General features: G+C 45.2%; 1 protein-coding gene, 1 long non-coding RNA gene and 1 other non-coding gene across 3 annotated transcripts; 2 read left to right on the forward strand and 1 right to left on the reverse strand.

Annotated features, from left to right (window-relative positions):
- The first annotated feature begins 123 nt into the window (after positions 1-123).
- LOC136397556 (uncharacterized) lies at positions 124-3,359 on the forward strand. The gene is made up of 3 exons (XR_010749882.1): positions 124-189; positions 2,865-2,991; positions 3,200-3,359. It is a non-coding gene; the product is annotated as an uncharacterized lncRNA (long non-coding RNA).
- Positions 3,360-3,569: 210 nt separating this feature from the next.
- On the forward strand, positions 3,570-3,645 carry TRNAT-GGU (transfer RNA threonine (anticodon GGU)). The gene has a single exon. It is a non-coding gene; the product is annotated as a tRNA-Thr (tRNA).
- Positions 3,646-17,324: 13,679 nt separating this feature from the next.
- RSRP1 (arginine and serine rich protein 1) lies at positions 17,325-21,587 on the reverse strand. The gene is made up of 5 exons (XM_066375463.1): positions 21,410-21,587; positions 20,623-21,185; positions 19,721-19,872; positions 18,399-18,476; positions 17,325-18,000 (listed from the first exon to the last, which is right to left on the reverse strand). The coding sequence occupies exons 2-5, from the start codon at positions 21,128-21,130 to the stop codon at positions 17,881-17,883; spliced, it is 858 nt and encodes a 285-aa protein (XP_066231560.1). The 5' UTR covers positions 21,131-21,185; positions 21,410-21,587; the 3' UTR covers positions 17,325-17,880.
- Positions 21,588-22,391: the final 804 nt, after the last annotated feature.

The following is a 22,391-nucleotide window of genomic DNA, read 5'->3' on the forward strand; positions in this document are numbered from 1 at the left end:
GCCCCGCCCCTTCCCGAAAGCCTCAGGAGCTTGGGACCAATCCCTGTTCCTTCTAGCGGTGAGCTATTTTCCATTGGGCAGGCCCTTGCGCAGCCGTAGAAGACCATAGAGAGAGCCGTGAGACTTGAGAGAAGGGCTGGAAGCTCTTGGAAGTGGATGGGGAAGGAGCAGTGGCCGACCGTGATCCTGGTAGGAAGTCTCCTGAACTGCGTACTGCTCCGTCGATCGGCATGTGCTTATCCTTAGTGTTACCTGTTCCAAGGCAGCTCTCCCTGGACTATCGTGTCTCACGTAGGCCCTCAGTACAGTCCTAAGGCACCATTTTAATTTTTTCAATAGCGTAAGATAGTTCTCTGTTCATTTTCCGTTTCCCCCATCAACGTTGTAAACTGCAGGAGCGCAGACACTTCCATCTTGTTTACTCTTCCAACAAGATGGTGCTAGAATGAGTAACATTGATTAAGTTAATAAAGTAAAGCTAGCCTGAACAGGCGGTGGCGCAGTGGATAGAACATCGGACTGGGATGCAGAGGACCGAGGTTCGAGACCCCAAGGTCGCCAGCTTGAGCGCGGGCTCATCTGGTTTGAGCCATAGCTCACCAGCTTGGACCCAAGGTTGGTGGCTCAAGCAAGGGGTTACTCGGTCTGCTGAAGGCCCACGGTCAAGGCACATATGAGAAAGCTATCAATGAACAACTAAGGTGCCACAATGCGCAACGAAAAACTAATGAGTGATGCTTCTCAGATATCTCTCTGTTCCTGTCTGTCTGTCCCTGTCTATCCCTCACTCTGACTCTGTCTCTGTAAAAAATAAATAAATAAAATAAAGTTAGTGGATACAAGCATTTATTAAAATTATTTTTTCTCTGCACTAGTAACCACTAATTAGATGTAGAAATGAAAAGGCCACATAAGATATCTACCATAGGAATAAAATTTAAACGGTAATATTTAGAAGAAAATACAAAATAATTTGAGGTACAAAAAAATTAAGTTTGAATAGATCAAGAATTTCCTGGTTGGAAGACAATGTAAAAACGTAGTCCCAAAAAAGAGTGCCTCAAGTGTAAGTGTAATGTTACTCCCATCAGTCTCAGTGGGTCGTTCTTTTTGTTTGGGGAACTGGATAATAATAGGACAAAAATCCAAAAGTTCAGTAACACTATATTGGCGAGACTGGTAGGACTGAACATCGTTGCAATCCCCGCGGCTCAGCTAGGTGGCTCTTGCCCGGCATGCAGCAGTGCCAGAAGCTAAGCTGCCCCTCCTCCAGTGACAGAGCTCAGTGGAAGCAGCCACCCAGGGCGGCAATTCCTGGAGCTGAGACCTATCAGCTGGCCTGGTCCCTTGCCCATTTGTCTGCCCATATGTGACTACTGTCATTCAGGTGTATGTATAATCTTCAAGTATCTCTGAACAGTGAAGCTCATACTTTGGAAAACCCTGTTTCAAACCAATGATGATGAGAGACAACCAATAATGAGACACAGCTGAGAGTAGTCAAGTCAGTATATCCCTCCTGCCTTCTTATTCACAAACTATAGCCCTTTCTGTCAGATAGATAAAATGGCTACTCAGCTGCAATCCCAAGAACAATGCAGGTCCTAAGGAGGAGGAAGGGCTGGAAACATTCTCATCCCCTCCACTGTAAGGTTGTAGTTAATTTGCTTTCTATTCTCTCCCTTATTGGCTTCCTGGCCTTTGAAATACCTTATAGCAAAGTTTCCCTTATGCAGGAATGTCAGGAAAAGTGTGTACATTGGGGCGGGACCTGACAATTGGAGTTTAAATGACAATAGTTCTTTGTGAAAGCCTAGCAACAGGATTTACTGGGGAAAGTTAGAGCCTGTAAATTTGAAACTTAGATCACGAAACCCAAATCTTTACTTTATAGCCTAAATAAAACAGAGTCCCTGTGAAAATTTTCACAAATAATTCCCAGGAGCGCCAGGACCCGGTTGTTGTTGGGAGATAACCTAACCCGGGCTGTCTTGAAAATTTACCAAAGCCAGTAGATAGGACCAGGCTGATAAGGCCTGTGCTGTATCAGAAAAAAAAACTTGCAAAGGAAGTGTTTCTGCAGCTGAACCCCTCCCTTCCTCCTTCTCAGTGTCAAGTCAGTGACCAAGGCCATAAACCAAGATATGCTAATCTACCCCTAACCACTCCCTCCTGCAGCACAGCTTGGGGGTGGGGGTGGGGGTGCTAACACCCTTTTGTTGGTCTCAGCCCGCTCCCACCCAGGTGCTTTTAAAATAAATATTCTTTGAACACACTAGCCTCATGTTTTTGGTTCAGCTCACGGTTTCTGCCTTTCACCATCCTTACCACACTGTTCCCTTAGGCAGTAAAATTAGAGATATAATACAGCCTGACCAGTGTCACAGTGGGCAGAGCATTGGACTGGGAGGCAGAGGACCCTGGTTCAAAACCCCAAGGTTGCCCGTTTGTGCATGGGATCATAGACATGACCCCATGGTCACTGGCTTGAGCCCAAAGGTCACTGGCTTGAGGCCCAAGATTCTTGTCTTGTGCAAGAGGTCACTTGCTCTGCTGTAGAACCCCCCCCCCCATCAAGGCACATAAGAGAAAGCAATCAGTGAACAACTAAGATGCTGCATTGAAGAATTGATGCTTCTCATCTCTCTCCTTTCCTGGCTGTCTGTCCCTGACCCTTTCTCTGTCTCTGTCACATACACACACACACACACACACACAAAGATATAATACAGTTGTATACATCATCTCCTCCCCCTACAATAAAATCAAGTTTCCTTTGGACGGCTTATACAAGATGACAGATACCATGTATTTGTATTTATTTCCATACCTGTGCTAACAAACTTGATTTGTCCTCTTCGTAGCATGAAGTTCAAAAATTAAATCACCAGGAAGTTGTGGAGGAAGATAAAAGACTTAAATTACTTCCAAATGGAAGGTTTAAAAAAAGCTTTTATGGAATGAGAATTGCAGGAAGAAGAAAAGAAAAAGGTAAATACAATTCTGCCATCCTCATAAGCTATGGATTCAAATACTGTGTTTTGTTGAGGTATGGAACATGGTAGGCAAGCTTTTTAGATCTGGTTTCCTCATCTGTACCTCAGAGAATTGTGAGAATAAAATATGTAAAACATTGGTGTGCTCTCCCTACAGGGAGTACACCTGCACCTTTCTATTCCCTCTCTTCTTCCCCTCACAGGTGTGCATCTCCTAAACTCTAAGGAGTCCCACCAGACTGCAACCAGGGGAGCAGAGGGCAGCAGGCAGCTCATCCCAGCCAAACCCCCAGAACCCCTTTTCTCTGACTCCAGTGAGCTGACAGGAGCCCACCCGCCTTGGCTCAGTTCTTTGGCATAACACTTCTAGAGGGCCAAAGTAGCCTTACCTGGTCTCTATCCTGTTGTTTCTTCTATCCTAAGCCTTTCCTTGTTTCACTGTTCCCAGCTTTAATAAATGTATTCTCAAAGAAAAGGCAAAACGTTTAGAACAGTGCCTGGCACATATAGAGTCAGGTAAGCAATGGTTATTACAGTAAAAGTCTAAGCTACAAAAAAAAAAAAAAAATCTAGGCCCTGGCCGGTTGGCTCAGTGGTAGAGCATCGGCCTGGTGTGCGGAAGTCCCGGGTTCGATTCCCGGCCAGGGCACACAGGAGAGGCGCCCATCTGCTTCTCCACCCCTCCCCCTCTCCTTCCTCTCTGTCTCTCTCTTCCTCTCCCGCAGCTGAGGCTCCATTGGAGCAAAGTTTGCCCAGGCGCTGAGGATGGCTCCATGGCCTCTGCCTCAGGTGCTAGAATGGCTCTGGTTGCAACAGAGCGACGCCCCGGATGGGCAGAACATCGCCCCCTGGTGGGCGTGCCGGGTGGATCCGGTCGGGCGCATGCGGGAGTCTGTCTGATTGCCTCCCTGTTTCCAGCTTCAGAAAAATACAAAAAAAAAAAAAAAAAAAGAAGTCTAAGCTACAGTAATAGCTCCCACAATAAGAAATAAAGATTAGTTTCTTATGAATCAGGTCCCAGGTGAGCAGCCCAAGTCAGAGGAGTAGTTCCATTGTTGCTCCGCCATTTCTTAGTGCAGGGGTCAGGTACATTACACATTATCCAATAAAAATTTGGTGTTAGGCCCTGGCCGGTTGGCTCAGTGGTAAAGCGTCGGCCTGGCATGCAGGAGTCCTGGGTTCGATTCCTGGCCAGGGCACACAGGAGAGGCGCCCATCTGCTTCTCCACCCCTCTCCCTCTCCTTCCTCTCTGTCTCTCTCTTCCCCTCCCGCAGCCGAGGCTCCATTGGAGCAAAGTTGGCCCAGGTGCTGAGGATGGCTCTATGGCCTCTGCCTCAGGCGCTAGAATGGCTCTGGTTGCAACAGAGCAATGCCCCAGATGGGCAGAGCATCACCCCCTGGTGGGCGTGCCGGGTGGATCCCAGTCGGGCGCATGCGGGAGTCTGTCTGACTGCTTCCCCGTTTCCAACTTCAGAAAAATACAAAAAAAAAAAAAAAAAAATTTGGTGTTGTCCCGGAGGACAGCTGTGATTGGCTCCAGCCACCTGCAACCATGAACATGAGCGGTAGGAAATGAATGGATTGTAATACATGAGAATGTTTTATATTTTTAACGTTATTATTTTTAAAATTAAAGATTTGTCTGCGAGCCATAGGTTCCCGACCCCTGCCTTAGTGCATTTGTAGGTGTCTGAGTGGGCAAAGCTAAGTAGTTGCAAGTTCCAACCAGCAAGAAGGGGGATGGTGTGGAGGAAGCCCAGCCATAGCCTTGATAGGGAGAACTCAAGAGTTAAAACTTTGCCTGACCTGTGGTGGTGCAGTGGATAAAGCGTCGACCTGGAAATGCTGAGGTCACCGGTTCAAAACCCTGGGCTTGCCTGGTCAAGGCACATATGGGAGTTGATGCTTCTAGCTCCTCTCCTCTCTCTCCCTCTCTTTCTCCCTTTCTCTCTCCTCTCTAAAATGAATAAATAAAATAAAAATAAATTTTAAAAAAAGAGTTAAAATTTTAGCTTGCCTGACCTGTGGTGGTGCATTGGATAAAGCGTTGACCTGGAATGCTGAGGTCACTGAGCTATCCACCCAGGGCTTGGTGTTAGTTACTATTATCATCATAAGGATTATGACTTTTACTGTTACTGTGTCCCTTACTTATGGAGGATATTTCATCATGTGCAGTAAGCAAAGCTAAACTGCACTCTCTTTCCCTAATTATGGAAGACAGGTAATGTGTTTTAAGATCACAACTATTTTAATAGCAGTAGTGTGGTAGGGTGGAGAGATCTGTACATTTTGCAGAGCACAGCGTGTTCTTATTCAAGCTCTTTCATGTATGAACTGTGTAGGTTGGGTAAATTCAGTAGCCACTGGTCCTCAGCTAGCTCATATGCCCATTGGAGTAGATGATTGCTTAGATGCCTTTTTGCAAGTCTGAATTCTATCTCTGAAATCAAATATGATCCCAAATTTTTCTATTTTTTACCAATAAACATTATCCAGTTTTGAAGGTATAGGATCTTTATAGCTACCACTTGCTCTTTCTCTCTTTTTTAGGGTATAGGAAATTTATTAAGTCACAGATGTATAAGAAGTGAGCCAGCTGGGCTGAATGGACTTAAGAAACAAGTTATAGAGACAAAGCAAGGGCCCTTGCAGCTTAGGAGAAGGAGAGCAAGGGTATATATGTTGAGGGAAGAAGAGGATCGGGAAAGGCACTGGTGTGTGTGTGTGTGTGTGTGTGTGTGTGAGAGAGAGAAAGAGAGAGAGAGAGAGGGAGAGAGAGAGAGAATACTGGGTCCTTTGTCTTAAGGGTTTTTAAAGGCAGGGATTTTAGGGGAGATCTTAGGGGAGGATCTCAATAGACGATTCATCAGCTTCCCAGATGTGTCCTTTCAGGGTTCTGGTCTTTACTGATTGGTAGGCACTAGGGCCTGGGGTCATTAGTTATTGCACCTGGTCCTGATGTCAGTCATGGTGTTGCTTCATCTGCTTTTCTGGGCCTGGAGGACTAATTGTAAGGTTACCAACTTTTTTACAATGAAAAGGAGGACAAAAATAAATTGAAGAAAACAATATCTAAAAAAAGAAACATTTATTGCAACAATAATACACTATAATATGATAAATGCATAATAAAAACTAATATTTTATATTATAATTATGCTTACATACCTATTAATTTTTAATAATAACTATAAGAAAAAATTACTCATTTAGATACAGATACGTCACATCACACGCAGTGGATCAACTCTGCATCGATCGAATATGAACATTTACAGATTAGTCTCCCAATATCAAAAAGGAGGACATGTAGGAGGACACTTTTCGAGGAAGGATGGAACTTACAAAAGAAGGACTGTCCTTGCTAAAGGAGGATGATTGGTCACCTTACTAGCTGGCATCTCTAGTATTTTGGGGACTGAAGAATAAATGGTATTTTGCAGTCTGGATTTTGGGGACAGAGGTGCTGGGAGCTGGTTGGAGCTGATGGTCTGCCCAACCCCCCACCTCACCAGCCTAATTAAGTTAACAAAGGCCTGTGCTTCAGTACTCCTACCGCCTGCCCAAGTTCCCAGGAAGGACTAGCAGGAAGTTACCAAGGTTGTGTATGATAAGTATTGGTGGGGGGTTTTCTGCACCTGGTGGTTTTCTTGTGTTGCCTTGGAAACATGATTGATTTGCTAATGGCCCACCTCCTCCAGTAAATAAAGAAGGATGTTTTCTGGGGGCGCCACTTTCTTGCGGCTTGGCTAGGACAGTAGTGACTGTTGGCAAGGAGCTGTGGCATCCTCCCGAACCCATCCTGTATATATCTTTTAAGTCTCTGTCTATTTTTCATTCAATTTTGTACCATTTCCCACTCGAGACCCTGGAATAGACTGATTGCGCGGGTCGCGGCAGTTGGCACCCAAGGTGGGGCTTGAGAAAGGGAAAAAAGAAGGTAATGAAACTCCCCAGAGGTGTGCACACAAAGTAAGCAAAGCTTTTGAGAAGTAAAGCTTGAAAATAGAGTTTGGAGGGAAAGTATAATAGTATAATTCGGGAGTAACAAATTATGGGACAGTTAGGGTCAAAAGTGAAGGACCTTTTTCTTTTTGTACAATCTTTTTATTTGAGGAGGAGAAGTTGTTTAACCAGAATGAGATAGAAATAGAGGAATGTAAATATGAGAAGAACTTGGGAGTCTGAGAATAACTCGGGAGATGAGAATATCACAGCTGTGGCCATTGTAATCTTTGCAGCTCTACAGCCCTCTGATCGGGATGCTCCCAAGGTCTTTGGACCCTTGAAAATCCCCGCTCTGGCAGGCTTTGGATCAGGCTCAAGATACAGAGGGCTCCTGCCTGACCTGTGGTGGCGCAGTGGGTAAAGCGTTGACCTGGAATGCTGAGGTTGTCGGTTCAAAACCCTGGGCTTGCCCGGTCAAGGCACATATGGGAGTTGAAGCTTCCTGCTTCTCCCCCTTTCTCTCTCTCTCTCCTCTAAAATGAATAAATAAATAAAAATAATTAAAAAAAAAAAAAAAAAAGATACAGAGGGCTCCTGACCAGGCAGTGGAGCAGTGGATAGAGCGTTGGACTGGGATGCGGAAGACCCAGGTTCGAGACCCCAAGGTCGCCAGCTTGAGCGAAGGCTCATCAGGTTTGAGCAAAAAGCTCACCAGCTTGAGCCCAAGGTCGCTGGCTCCAGCAAGGGGTTACTCGGTCTGCTGAAGGCCCGCGGTCAAGGCACATATGAGAAAGCAATCAATGAACAACTAAGGTGTTGCAACGCCCAATGAAAAACTAATGATTGATGCTTCTCGGCTCTCTCCATTCCTGTCTGTCTGTCCCTGTCTATCCTTCTCTCTGACTCTCTCTGTCTCTGTAAAAAATAAATAAATAAATAAATAAAATAAAATAAAATAAAATAAAAAGATACAGAGGGCTATATCAGAATAAGTGCTAATATTGAGCCTTTTGCCACAGCGCTTGGGGAGAGGCTTCCAGGATTTTTTAATAAAAGGCAGGACAAACCAAGGAAGAAAGGTCAGGGAAATGCTTCTGCTGGTGAATATTATTCCCAACATGGTGGTGATAAGAGTGGGTGCAGCGCGGCTCAGCTCGGCACCGCAGCACCTGGGTGCAGGGGAGCGAGCAGAGCAGTAGACGGTGCCTAGGCTGCACCAGACGCTGAGCTCACAGTAGAGCACGCTGGACTCCTTGGGGCCCACAGCCACCCGCAACAAGGGCCTGCTGCTGGGCATCCAACCTCCAAGCATGAATGGGTCCCCATAGGCGGGGGCTACTGCTGAGGAGCAAAAGCAGGGAGGCCGAAGGCGGAGCCTTCTACGCCCCAGTAAACTAAGTCTGCCGCTTGGCTGGGGTTGAGATGGAGGGATCTCGGCTGTTGCAGCAGCTGTTAGAATTTAGGAGTGAATAGAAGACTCAGATGTTTTTTAAAGTTACAGCTTTTTCTTATTATTGACTGATTTTCTTTAATGTTTTAGCTACAATATCACTTTGTTTTTTCCTATTTTTCCTATTCTATGCCTGGAAAGAGGGTGAAAGGCGCCTTTTTGGGTATAGCTAAACAGAATCTCACGCGGCTGCCTCGAGATTTTTCGAGAGAGAATTCTGTTTGGTCTTATCCTTCTTAAGTTCCCTCTTAAAAAATAGCCCTAAGTAAAATCAAGTAGGCAACTTTCTAATATAATTGTGCTTTGAAATCCCTGGTTTCACTCTGATTTGTCTACTTTGTCTGATTCTTGTTTGTGTTTGGTCTTTGTTTAATGTTGTCTAAATGTGATCTTTTTAAGGCCTGAATTAAGTTCTTGCATGCAAAAATTGGAAATGCTGGCTCTAATATTGAAAAAATAAAATGGTTTTATTCCTAAAAAATTTTTAATTTTAATTGGAACTTGTACAGAGTGCTCATTTAAATTTAAATAGAATGAAATGTGGATCCTAAACACTTGCTAATTTGACCAGGCCGCTTCAGGCTGCAAACTGCTGCAAAGCTTGAAGCAGGGTAGATTTGCTTAACAAAGGTGTAAAATTATTTTTTTACAATAGGAAGATAACGAAAGTCACACTGGATTTTTCCAGCCTTAATGTACTCTTTAAATTGCCTGTTAATTAATGGGGTAGAGATTTTTTGATAAGTATAGGAATGTTACTTAGAAAAGCATTTGCTATATTTTGTCAAACTTTAGAGTTAACCTGGAGGCAGGTATTTTCTTACAATCCTCAGGGTCAAGGTATTATAAAGTGTGCCCACCAAATACTTAAAGGTCAATTGTAAATAATACTAAAAATGGGGGAATCATATCCTGGAACTTCTGTAAATCTTCTCTATCATGCTTTTTACTTTAAAAAATTTATTTTGAATGCTGATATACAGGGCCATTCAGCAGCCAAGAGACTCTGGAATCCTACAAGAGACGCCAAACCTCTTTCTCCTGCAAACTTCTACCCTCTTTTATTTGATCCAGCTAATAACACTGTTCTGGTTTTTCTTTCCCATCAGCTCCAGATATATGGAAAAAGTTTATATAGGCAGAGGAGGGCCCTCAAACCCCTCAGCGAGATCTTCTGAGCATGGCTTTTAAGGTCTATAATGACCAAAAGGAACAGAGAAAAGGCAGACAGAGCCCAAAAAGAGATCAGGCAAAATACCAGCTCTTGGCATACGCCCTTAAAGGCTCCAGCACCCCGAAGGGGCTTCATAGGACTCCAATCAGGGTCCTGCTTTAAGAGTGGAAAGGAAGTTATTGAGCTAAAGCCTGCCTGGCTTCTAGGCACCCACCTGGGCCATACCTTTGCTGTGGGAAAAAGGAACACTGGAAGGTAAGCTGCCCCCTCGCTCCTCAAAGGGAGGGTTCAGTCTCTTCCAGCCTACTCCAGCCGCCTGTGACCTAACCTTGCCCAGCCTGCTGCGACTTGCCACTGAAGGCTAAAGGTGCCCAGGGCTGTCGCCCTCATCTTGCATCACTGTGAACAAGCCTAGGGTATTTCTTCCAAGTAGCAGGTAAGCTGATCTCATTTCTTATAGACATGAGGGCCACTTACTCTGCTTTGCCTTAATATTCGGATTCTGCCCATCCCTCGAAGATCTCTGTTGTGGGTGTTGATAGCCTTATTTTCTGCTGCTTTGTTTAATATCTAGTGTCTCCTTTATTCCTCTTGCCTCAAAGCCCCATGCCTATTTTAGGCTAGGACCTACTCCTAATTTAGAGCTCTCTTTCTCCTTTTTGCCAACTTTTGTTACGAACTTACCTCTACCACCCAGCATAATGTATCCCAAGGTTCTCCTCACCACCCCATGGCTGCAAAGCTCCAGGGAAAGGCCCCCTGGGTTCATCTCTCTAGTTTAAAGAAAACAGAAGCTCCGTCTCCATACATGCTGCAGATGGCTCTTCCAGTCTACCTGAATCAATGCCAGCTAGAAGCAGTGGTCATTGGGACTTGAACTCTAGCTGAAAAGTGTGGAAATGTGAACACAACTCCAGTGCTTTGCAGACTTTTCCTGAATGTGTGTGACTCCTGCTCCTTGGGACAGTCCTCAGACTGAAGTGGGGTTGGGTTGTATTTACAAATAATGTGAAGTGGTGATAGTGTCAAGATGGACTTGGTGAACATATTTAAGGACATTCAAAACTGCAAAGATTTTATTTTAGATCCTGCTGTATTAGTTAAGACTTAGCTTGATAATCTAATAGGCTTTTATCACTTCATTGTATTAAGACACTTAATTTGGTATTTGTTAGTATTGGCTATTTTAATTTTGTTGTTTATTTTATATTTTTCCAGTCTGCCTCCAAATCAGAACATGAGAAATCAGATGAGCATGAATCACAGCACAAATTGAAGTTTAAAAAATATAAAAGGGGATCTGTTGGGGACTGAAAAATAAACAGGGTATTTTGCAGTCTGGATTTTGGGGACAGAAGTGCTGGGAGCTGGTTGGAGCTGATGGTCTGCCCAACCCCCCACCTCACCAGCCTAATTAAGTTAACAAAGGCCTGTGCTTCAGTACTCATCCTGCCTGCCCATGTTCCCAGGAACGACTGGAAGGAAGTTACTAAGGTTGTATATGTTAAGTATTGGTGGAGGTGTTTCTGCATCTGGTGGTCTTCTTGTGTTGCCTTGGAAACATGATTGATTTGCTAATGGCCTACCTCGTCCAGTAAATAAAGAAGGATGTTTTCTGGGGGCAGTCATGTTCTTGCGGCTCTGCCAGAACAGTAGTGACTGTTGGCAAGGAGCTGTGGCATCCTCCCGAACCCTTCCTGTATATATCTTTAAGTCTCTGTCTATTTTTCATTCAATTTCGTACCACTTCCTGCTTGAGACCCTGGAATAGACTTGTTGCGCGGGTTGCGGCACTAGTAGTTTGACCAAAACTCTATCTCTGTGGTCAACAGACCTGAAGGCTTTGTTCCTAAGATTATTTGATGCGGGTCAGAACCTCATTGTCCTGAGAGCTTAATGCTTAAGATTTAGAGTTGTTTGCAAGGGTTTGTATGAGTCGTATTAGGCTTTTCTCCGGTCCCCTTGTCCCTTCTCCAAGGGGGTCTAAAGCCACGTGACTAGTGATATGCTAGGGAAGGAAAGGTCACCCTAGGTACAAGGTCCTAGCCTACAATACTTACTTGTTTTCCCAGTTTTGACCATTGTTAGGTACCTAGAATCTGCCCTGGTGACCTTCTGTACCTGGCTTGTGCTTCCTGTTCTGCTCATGCCTGTCTAACCGCCTACTCTAACAATATCCCCTCAAGGATGCTTGGCTCTGGATTATTGGCTCTGAATTTTTGAGAACCTATACCCCTTTCCCTTCTTCTGTAGCTGCTTCCTGCTGAAGAGGGGCGGAGTTTTACTTCAGAGCCAAGTGATCCTTGTTCTCTCTCAGGGGACAATGCGGCCTGGGCACAGGAGGCTGTGATGTCTAGAGTCATCAGGGGCAGTATTCCCAGGATATGAGTAGGGCTTGTAACCTGGAAAAACTAACATGAACCCTGTTAATAAGCAAAGAACCAGGCTTTTTCCAAGAGGCCTTTATCAGCTTCCAAAGTCCATCCTAATTTCTGAAAGTTTACTGGTGACATCCAGAGTGTAGAAATGTCTCTCTCAAACAGGACATTCCAGTCAGTCTTGGTTAATAAAAGCAGTTTCTAATTTGTCCTCCCAGGAACTCATATTTAAATTTTTTATTTATTTATTTATTTATTTATTTATTTTTGTATTTTTCTGAAGCTCGAAACGGGGAGAGACAGCCAGACCGACTCCCACATGCGCCCGACCGGGATCCACCCGGCACGCCCACCAGGGGCGAGGCTCTGCCCACCAGGGGGCGATGCTCTGCCCCTCCAGGGCATCGCTCTGCTGCGACCAGAGCCACTCTAGCGCCTGGGGCAGAGGCCAAGGAGCCATCCTCAGCGCCCGGGCCATCTTTGTTCCAATGGAGCCTTGGCTGCAGGAGGGGAAGAGAGAGGCAGAGAGGAAGGGGGGGGTGGAGAAGCAAATGGGCGCCTCTCCTATGTGCCCTGGCCGGGATTCGAACCCAGGTCCCCTGCACGCCAGGCCGACGCTCTACCGCAGAGCCAACCGGCCTGGGCCACATTTAAATTTTTTAATTGGACTGACCTGGCAGTGAATAAAAGCGTTGACCTGGAATGCTGAAATCGCCAGTTCGAAATCCTGGGCCTGCCTGGTCAAGGCATATATGGGAGTTGATGCTTCATGTTTCTTCTTCCTTCTCTTGAAATGAATAAAAATAAATAAATATATATTTTTTAATTAATTCAAAGTTTCAGGTTCAGTCCCCAGGCAGGGCACATAATAGAAGCAACCAGTGAATGCACAGCTAGACAGAAACTTGCATTTTATTTTGTTTTTTGTTTTTTTGCTTTTTTTAAATTTTCTGAAGCTAGAAACGGGGAGAGACAGTCAGACAGACTCCCGCATGCACCCGACCGGGATCCACCCGGCACGCCCACCAGGGGCGACGCTCTGCCCACCAGGGGGCGATGCTCTGCCCCTCCGGGGCGTCGCTCTGCCGCAACCAGAGCCACTCTAGCGCCTGGGGCAGAGGCCAAGGAGCCATCCCCAGCGCCTGGGCCATCTTTGCTCCAATGGAGCCTTGGCTGCGGGAAGGGAAGAGAGAGACAGAGAGGAAGGAGAGGGGGGAGGTGGAGAAGCAAATGGGTGCTTCTCCTATGTGCCCTGGCCGGGAATCGAACCTGGGTCCCCCGCACGCCAGGCCGACGCTCTACCGCTGAGCCAACCGGCCAGGGCGAAACTTGCATTTTAAAAGATGGCCCAGACAAGAGTTCTTGAAGACCAGGTATTTACATTTCAAAAGTACCACCACCTGTTCTTTCTCAGTGGAGAGTTCTACCCAACATCTAACAGTCTTCTTCATGGAACACATGTGCCTCCCACAGAGGAAATTGATAGGATGGTCATAAACTTAGAAAAGTTGTAAGTACGTACTAAAATGCAAACTAAATTATTCATACTGATTTCATGCCAAGTGACAAAATTAACTTTATTGTATTGCAGTGTAGCAACTGGATAGAAATTAAGAAATACTTGAAATATTAGTTTGAAGAATGTTCCCATTCATCACCACTTTTATATTTGTGTGGGGTTTTTTTTTATTAACTTTTCTTCATCGTACCCCTCCTATGCCCCATGCAAAGTATCATATATTTGTTTTTGTTTTTTTAGCAAGAGACTGAGACAGGGACAGTCAGGAAGGGAGAGAGAGAAGTATCAACTTGTTGCTGCACTTTAGTTCTTCATCGACTGCTTTCTCATGTGCCTTGACTGGGGGACTGTAGCTGAGCCAGTGACCCCTTGCTGAAGCCAGTGACCTTGGGCTTCATGCCAGTGACCTTTGGGCTCAAGCCAGGGGACATGGGGTCATGTTTATGATTCCATGTTCAAGCCAGCGACCCTGCACTCAAGCCGGCGACCTCGGAGTTTCAAACCTGGGTCTTCAGCATCCCAGGTTGATGCTCTAGCCACTCACCTCCTGGTCAGGCCAAGTATATATATGTGTTGTGAATGGGGTAATAATTATGCAAAATCAACAGAGTATAAAAATTCAAAGTAGAGCAACATGTCACTGTCCTTACATTTCAGCATGACCCTTGGTTATTTCCTTAACTTCAGACCAGATCATCTGATAGTACTTTTTACTTACACAAAGAAAAACTCATTAAGCCATGGCCACATAGCTGTTAGTTAGAGCAGTGGTCCCCAACCTTTTTTGGGCCATGGACAGGTTTAATGTCAGAAAGTATTTTCATGGAACGGCCTTTAGGGTGGGACGGATAAATGTATCACGTGACCGAGACAAGCGTCAAGAGTGAGTCTTAGACAGATGTAACAGAGGGAATCTGGTCCTTTTTTAAAAATAAAGCATCGTTCAGACTTAAATATAAATAAAACGAAAATAATGTAAATTACTTATTCTTTCTCTGTGGACCAGTACCAAATGGCCCACGGACCGGTACCGGTCCGTGACCCAGTGGTTGGGGACCACCGAGTTAGAGCATTGTCCCAAAGCAGAGAGGTTGCTGGTTTTATCCCGTCAGGGCACATACAGGAACAGGTAGATGTTCCTGTTGCTCCCCTTTCCTCTCAAATGCTTTCCTCTCCGTTTAAAAAAAAAATAAAATCAGTAAAATACTTTTTTTTTTTAAAGAAGGCTCATTGAACACTTATTTTGTAGGATGTTTTCCTAAAGGTGATTTCAGTCTTGACTATTAAGACCAAAAAAAAGAGCCCTGGCCAGATAGCTTGCTTGGTTATTGTCCTCCCTATATACAGAGGTTGCCAGTTGGATCCCCTTTAGGGCACATACAGAAACTTATTGATGTTTCTCTTTTCATCTCACTCTAGAATCAATTTTTCTTAAAAAGACAGAAAAAAAAAAAAAGTTTTGTTTCCATAGAGCTAAAAAACGACAAATATAGCCAGAGACGACCTTATGACAATGCATATATTGACTACATAAATGAAGGAATGCCAAATTCAACAAGGCAGAAAGATTTTATGGGAAGTGTGTAGCTGAAATGAAAAACTTGGTAAGAGCAACAGTGGTCTAATCCCCTTCAGGAACTGTTTTGACTGCCAGACTGTACCAGTAAACCAGCACTATTTTCCCTTTTATAATTTATTAAGAAGTGTTCTGTAAAATGTCTAATTTTGTGCTTATGTATTTATTATTCACTTGCTTTAGAAAAATCTGTCATGTTTCCATGTTGAAAGCATGCTTAGTGTGCCCCTTGCTGTGCTTAAAATTCCTTGCTACAAACAAGATACTCATCAGTCCTAAAATTTGTCATGTTTGACTTGACCTCACCTTGAACTTGAGAGCTTCAAAACTGGGTACTAAATTGATACTTTTCTTTATTTTTATTATTTATTCATTTTAGAGAGGAGAGGGAGAGACAGAGAGAGAGAGAGAGAGAGAGAGAGAGAAGCTGGAAGCATCAACTCCCATATGTGCCTTGACCAGGCAAGCCCAGGGTTTCCAAACGGCGACCTCAGCATTTCCAGGTCGACGCTTTATCCACGGCGCCACCACAGGTCAGGCCAATACTAACTTTTCTTGTGAGCTATGGTACGTAGTGAAAGGAAGGTGACGGTAGGTACTAGAAATTCACTTGAATCTTCTGCCTAGAAGCACTCACAATTAACAGGTAGGTGCTTGCCCATCCCAGGTTCTACCCCATGGCCCAGGAAATTTACTGGGTCAGCAGAGTATAGAACCTCTAAATGCATTCTAGAAGTATGCCTTTTTTTAAGATTTATTGATTTTTAGAGGCAAGAAGAGAGAAAGGTGGGGCCAGGGTGTAATGGGAGAAGCATCATAGTTGCTTCTCATTTGTACCTTGACCAGGCAAGCCCAGGGTTTCAAACTGGGGACCTGAGCATTGCAGATTGATGCTTTACCCATGTGCTTCCACAGGTCAAGCTCAAAAAGCAAGTATTTGTTGGAAGTAAAACATTTGATCAAACTATTAATATACAATGTGGTAAAAACAAACAAAAACCAGCCTAATTATAATTTTAACCACATTTCAACTGTAATAAAAAAAAAGGTACATATGGTTTGATAGGTAATTATGGGAAATACAGAAGTATCCCATAAAGTGAAAATCATCTTATTTGTACCATACTATATGAATTAAAAAAAGTTAAAAAATTAGGGTCAGTAAGCTGGGCACACCAGTAGGAAGCTGATTTAGTGAATGGGCTAATAAAAATGATACTGTGCTATTAATAAAGGTACCATATATTCCATGTGCAGTGAATAGGGAAATTTTAATGGCACACTTATATAATTATAGATCCACATAGCAGGTGCTTGATCAATGTCTTTTTAACATTGAGATTCCAAATACCTTTTTTTTAGTGAGAGACAGGAAGGGGATGAGATGAGAAGCATCAACTCGTAGTTGCATCACTGTAGTTGTTCACTGATTGCTTATCATACACCTTGACACCAGATGGGGGCAGGCTCCGGCTGAGCCAGACACGTTGGTCATGCCAGGAATCTTGGTCTCGTCAAAGCCAATGACCTTCAAGCTCAAGCCAGACACCATGGGGTCATTTTGATGATCCCTTGCTCAAGCTGGTAAACCAGGTTTTGACCTGGGACCTCAGTGTCCCAGGCTAACATTCTATCTACTGTACTACCACTGGTACGGTCCATAAAATTTTGCAGTATCCATTGTCACCTGGGAACATTATTAATAATTCAGATTCTAAATCAGGTCTGAGGTGGAGACTCGAGATTCAGTATTTCTCATGAACTCCCATGGATATGGATTTGAGGGTGTAGCAAGGCTTTAAATAAGAAATACCTCCTTGTCCGCCCTGGCCGGTTGGCTCAGTGGTAGAGCGTCGGCCTGGCATGCGGGGGACCCGGGTTCGATTCCCGGCCAGGGCACATAGGAGAAGTGCCCATTTGCTTCTCCACCCCCCCCCCCTCCTTCCTCTCTGTCTCTCTCTTCCCCTCCCGCAGCCAAGGCTCCATTGGAGCAAAGATGGCCCGGGCGCTGGGGATGGCTCCTTCGCCTCTGCCCCAGGCGCTAGAGTGGCTCTGGTTGCGGCAGAGCGACGCCCCGGAGGGGCAGAGCATCACCCCTGGTGGGTGTGCCAGGTGGATCCCAGTCGGGCACATGCGGGAGTCTGTCTGACTGTCTCTCCCCGTTTCCAGCTTCAGAAAAATACAAAAAAATACCAAAAAAAGAAAAAAAAGAAATACCTCCTTATCCTTCATCATTAAATAAAGACCCATTATGTAATATATGAATAGTACAGTAAGAATAAAAGAGTAAAAATAAGTTTATTAACAAATATATACAACACAGTTCAATTACTGTTTCTCATAAATTTCATTTCTGTATAATCAATCACTATTACACAAAATATTTATAATTGTATATACAAGATGCCCACCTGTACGTAACTCTGGTCCATCTGTGCTATCTCTTCTCTGCAAGAGAACTCTAAAATGCTAACAATTACCACTAAATTGCCCACAGGAATGAAACAATGCTGTAGTTGTAGAAAACACAAACTTGCAATAAAGTGCATTTCAGACCTTAGCCATCAGTTTTCTTTCTTTTTTTTTTGACAGAGTCAGAAAGAGGGACAGACAGGAAGGGACAGAGATGAGAAGCATCAATTCTTCATCTAGGCACCTTAAGTTGTTCATTGATTGCTTTCTCATATGTGCCTTGACGGTGGGGCTACAACAGCAGACCAAGTGACTGACCCCTTGCGCAAGCTGGCAACCTCAGGGTCTCGAACCTGCATCCTCTGCGTCCCAGTCCGACACTAGCCACTGCACCACCGCCCGGTCAGGCAGTTTTTTCTTTCTTTAAATGGGTTTCCACAATCCGTATGGACTTTTTTTCTGTTCTACTTTTAGGGATCCTGAAGAGGTCTCTTCAGTAGTAGCTTTAACTGGTTTCTGAAGCATTGGCTTTGCTACAGAATTCTGTAAGAAAACATTCTTAAGTCAACTTTCCAGACACATACGTTATATACACTTAAAACATTTGCTTTTTACATTAAGTAATTCCATTTAGGAACGAAATTTAAGAGACACCAACCAAATGCTAAGTGTGGACCTGATCTATAACTCAAACTGAGAGGCCAAGAAACTGCCAGGTAAAATCAGACACTGTGGTATTAAAAAGAACAAAATACTGTAAACAGAGAATGAAGATAGTAGATACAGAAGGAGCCCATTATATCGATCACTTGTGACTTAGTAGGCCCCAAATTATCACTGCAAAGATGAAAAATGAGTTTTTCAACAAAAAATAAAAGCCCACATAATGGATATATGTTTTATGTCCAATTTTTGAGTAGTCAGTGCTTAGATATACTTACATCAGAGCTAATGCTTTTTTGCTGGGAAGATTTTTCATTGGCATTTTTAGTTCCAACTTCTATTAGCTTTCCTGACAGCTAGACAGGAAGAGAAAATAATTTTTAAAAAACCGCACCTTTGGTTTACACTACTGTATACAAAGCAGCCCAACTGTGTATCAATTTAGTTACAGAGGCAAAACTAATCAAGTTGGATCTAACCATACAGTTAACATTCAAAACTATACTGTTGTTTTTCCCCGTAACAAAACTAATGCAACAAATGTGCCCGATGAAGACCCACTTCTCCATAAGGCAGTACTGTAAGTCCCCAATACAAGGTCATATAACTTTGAAAGTTAAGCCATACCAGAAAATACCTAGTTTTAAAAAACTGAGGAATGAGCCAGTTGGGAACCAGCTCAACTATAATCTTATTTGTCTATTACTAATACTTAAGCATACCCATATCTGGAACTGAATGACAGGTTCATCTAGATAACATCTATTTAAAGTGACTATCAATTCCTAACCACTTTAAACCTTTAAAGCTATGGATTTTATGCTTTGGGTTTCAACATAATTTAAAGAGAACAGTACAATTTGCCAATGCACATCCTGCACATTTCTAGAGAATTACAAACTTATCTGCAAGTGAATCAGGCCTCTTCTTCTGTTATCTCTCAAAACATCTGGAATATATTGCATATATTACGAAAGGGACATCTTTATCACAGATGTCCGAACATTACAAAGTGCACTTTAGTTTAAAAATTGTCTTCATTTATCTTATCCAAATAGTACCTATCCCAAATTCTAGCATGCACATGGATCTACCAACAAAAACTAAGCTTTCAGAATGTGAACATAAACTTCAAATTAGTTAAACCTCTGAGGCTTATGCCCATGTATCAATTACCAACAGATTTTCTTCAGCAATGTCTGGAGACCACATTCATGATTTCTATAAGACAGAAATAAAGCAGATAAACTATACTGTGTTTAATACAGAACTTTCTGGGAATATAATGCTGCAAAGGAAAACTACAGATAACTCTGTAAAGACCAGTTAGAAAAATTTGGTAACTATACAGAAATCACCAAATACCAGCTACAATCATGAAAGCAATACTGTGTCAACTGAAAAACAAAGTTCATTAATTTCCCACTTTCATGGGAGAGACAAAGTCTAGTACTGTCAGATGTGCTTCTTTGATTTTAACAAACTGTGTAAGTAGCCTTTCCAAGTAGTAGTCGAAGGTAAATTAAATAAAAATGCTAATGAGACCGTTCTGGCAGTAGCTTCCTGAAGATTTTTTTCTGGATTCACCTAAAACACTTACCTCAAACTTTGCACCATTATTTGATACAGCTGTTCCTCGGTTTGTTTCTTTAGACACAGGAACAATTCTGAGACTAGGGGGCAACTCAAAGTTGGTTGTTCCTAAGGCTTTTGCTACATTGGCTTTTGCTATTTCTAACAGCTCCAGTCGATCTACAAAAGAAACACAACATATGCCTTAATCTTGTAACATGCATTTCCCCAAAAGGACTTAATCACAAAATAAGATTGTTTTTGTTTTATTTAAAATAGCAAATATAAAAATATTTTCAATAGATTCCGATTTTTCTTATTAAAGACATAATATTCATAATGTGTTTGCTTTCTCTTCAAATGTGTTCTAGACATTTTTGTTAAATTTTTTTTACACAGTACTTGCGTCACAAATAAACCAATACTGGTAAGTTACTAAATCCATTTCCGGACTTCAACCTTTTTTTTATTTTTTATCTAATATCCTTTTCTCCAGTCCATAAGCCTATCCCAGAAATGATTTGTTTTAAAATGCTGGGAATAAAAAATCCATATTTTCCTCCATTAATACGGCATTAACTTTTAAAAAGGCATATTTTGACGCCTTCAACAACTACCTTAACAGGAGCTTAAGGCGGGTAAACAACTTCGTCACTACCACTTTCAAGCTCCACTAGCAAGTGCCAGCCCCCAGGACGAAAGGTTACCTCCACCCCGAGCCAGGAACACCTGCAACCTAAGCCCAACGGGGCAAGGCTGGCTGTTTCCAACCTGGGAGTCAAAGGCAGTTTTTACGTCCTCCCTCCCTTCCTCCCCAGGAAACTACTTCAGCCGGCGAGAAATGTAAAAACACTGTAACTGTAGAGTTGTTTCGGGTCCCCGCACTGTGAAAGGGTCAAGGGAGGAGTCACCTGGGACCTCTGGCCTCACCTTTTTCACTTAAGCGAAAGGGCGTCGGGCTCCGCGTCCGGGACCGGGACCGGGACCGCGCCCGCCAGCGCCGGCGCTCCTCCGGGTACGGCGTGCGCCCGAAGCCGTGGTGGCGCCGCCCCCGCGCGACGGCGTAGGCCCGCCGGTAGTACGACCGTCCCCGCGAGCGGGAGCGGGAGCGGCTGCAGGACCGGCCCGACGACGGGGACCGGCGGTGCCGCTCCCGGAACCGGCGCCGGCTCCGGGACCCCGACCGGCTCCGCGAGTACGACCGCGAGTAGCGCCGGCACCTCCTCTGGTGGCGCCGGCGGGACCGGGACCTGCTCCGGCACCGGGGCCGGCTGCGGCTCCTGGACGACCACCGGCTGGACACGCTCGAGCGGGACCGCGAGCTCCTACTGGAGCGGGACCGTGACCGGGCCGCCGAGGACAGCCTGCTGGACCGGCCCGAGGCCGCCGGGGACTGCTGCGGCGAGCCCGGCCACATGTCGTTCACGTAGTTGGACATCGCGGCCTGCGGCTGGAACTTCCTTATCTGAGGGTCCTTCCCGGAAACCGAGTTTCTGAAACAAACAAGGGGGAGGGGTGAGGTCCCGGAAGCGCGGCCCGCGGCTGGCGGAGGGCGGGGCCTCCAGCGGGGGGGACGGGGCTCGACCCCCGGGCGCTCTGGGCCCCGCCGCCAGCTCTCCACCCGCCCGCAGTCCCCTGTGCCCCACGCAAGGCCGCACTGTCCCCACTCCCCACGCTAACAGTCCCGTGGGTCCGGCCTCGCCACCAGGAAACTTACCACAGGCCGCCGACGCCGCACTTAGGCCAGAGAGGAAGGCCCAATGGAAGCCTCCCTTTCAAAGGACAAAGAAGGGGATTTTTCGCAGCTTTTCTCCACAGCTTACTAGCACCCTCCACCTCCGACGTCCGGACGCGAACTGAAGACGGTGCCCGGTGACGCGTCGAAAGTTCTAGAAGCTGACTTACTGAGCATGTGCAGAGACGTTGGTGCAATGGGCGTTGCTCCCATCCTGCCCAATGGCCGCCCTTCTTTTCTTCTCCTCTTCTCCCCCCCCCCCCCCCCCCCCGCCCCCCCCGCCCCCCCCCCCCGCCCCTCACCCTCATCCCGCCTCACAAAAAGGCCTGCGGGCTGCACATGCGCGATGGAGCCGCGGGGGCAGTGCACTTTATCAGGGTGTTGGCAGCCTGTGGTTGTTTTTTGTATTTTGGTGGTGGTGTTTTTTGATGGGGGGGGGGGGGGATAGGAGGGGAACGAAACCTTGTGAGGCGACTCCACGCGGCGCGACAGGGGGCTCCGGGACTCTGTGCCCCGCTGATGCTGACTGGGCCGCTCCCTGCAGACTGGGCTCTCCCTGGCCCCTCCCTGGCTCCTCCGGACCTGTGTCAGGGGGGCGGAGAGGGCCGCCGCGTCCGGACTCCGCCGGGCTGCCGGCCGCACCCTTCCCCGGACTCACAGGATCCCTGAAAACTCAGTATTAGCCCGGGCCGGTTCGCTCAGTCAGTCAGAGCGTCCTCCAGAAACACAAGGCCGGGTCCCTTCAGGGCACAGGGAGCGACCAATCAAGGCACAACTATGTTCAACAACAAATGGTGCCCTCTCCTCCCCCCCTTCCTCTTTAAAGTCAATTAATAAAAGAATTTTCAATATTAACTTAGGAAAGCTTCAGTTCCGTGTTTTGAGTAGTAAGTGTCAGAAAGGTGGAGACAATGCAAACACCCCGAGGTGACCTTTAATCATAAGGAGCAGAGTGACGTCTGTG

This window comes from Saccopteryx leptura, chromosome 3 (assembly GCF_036850995.1).
Source record: "Saccopteryx leptura isolate mSacLep1 chromosome 3, mSacLep1_pri_phased_curated, whole genome shotgun sequence".
Classification (NCBI taxonomy): Eukaryota; Metazoa; Chordata; class Mammalia; order Chiroptera; family Emballonuridae; genus Saccopteryx; species Saccopteryx leptura.

What these genes read in the sequence shown, in the direction of transcription:
- RSRP1 (XM_066375463.1), bottom strand. Translation starts at nt 21,130, where the DNA reads ATGTCCAACTACGTGAACGACATGTGGCCGGGCTCGCCGCAGCAGTCC. An exon ending in ATAATGGTGCAAAGTTTGAG is followed by an intron (nt 18,477 to 19,720) that starts GTAAGTGTTTTA and finishes CTTCCTGTCTAG; the next exon opens with CTGTCAGGAAAGCTAATAGA. An exon ending in AAAAAAGCATTAGCTCTGAT is followed by an intron (nt 18,001 to 18,398) that starts GTAAGTATATCT and finishes GTTTTCTTACAG; the next exon opens with AATTCTGTAGCAAAGCCAAT.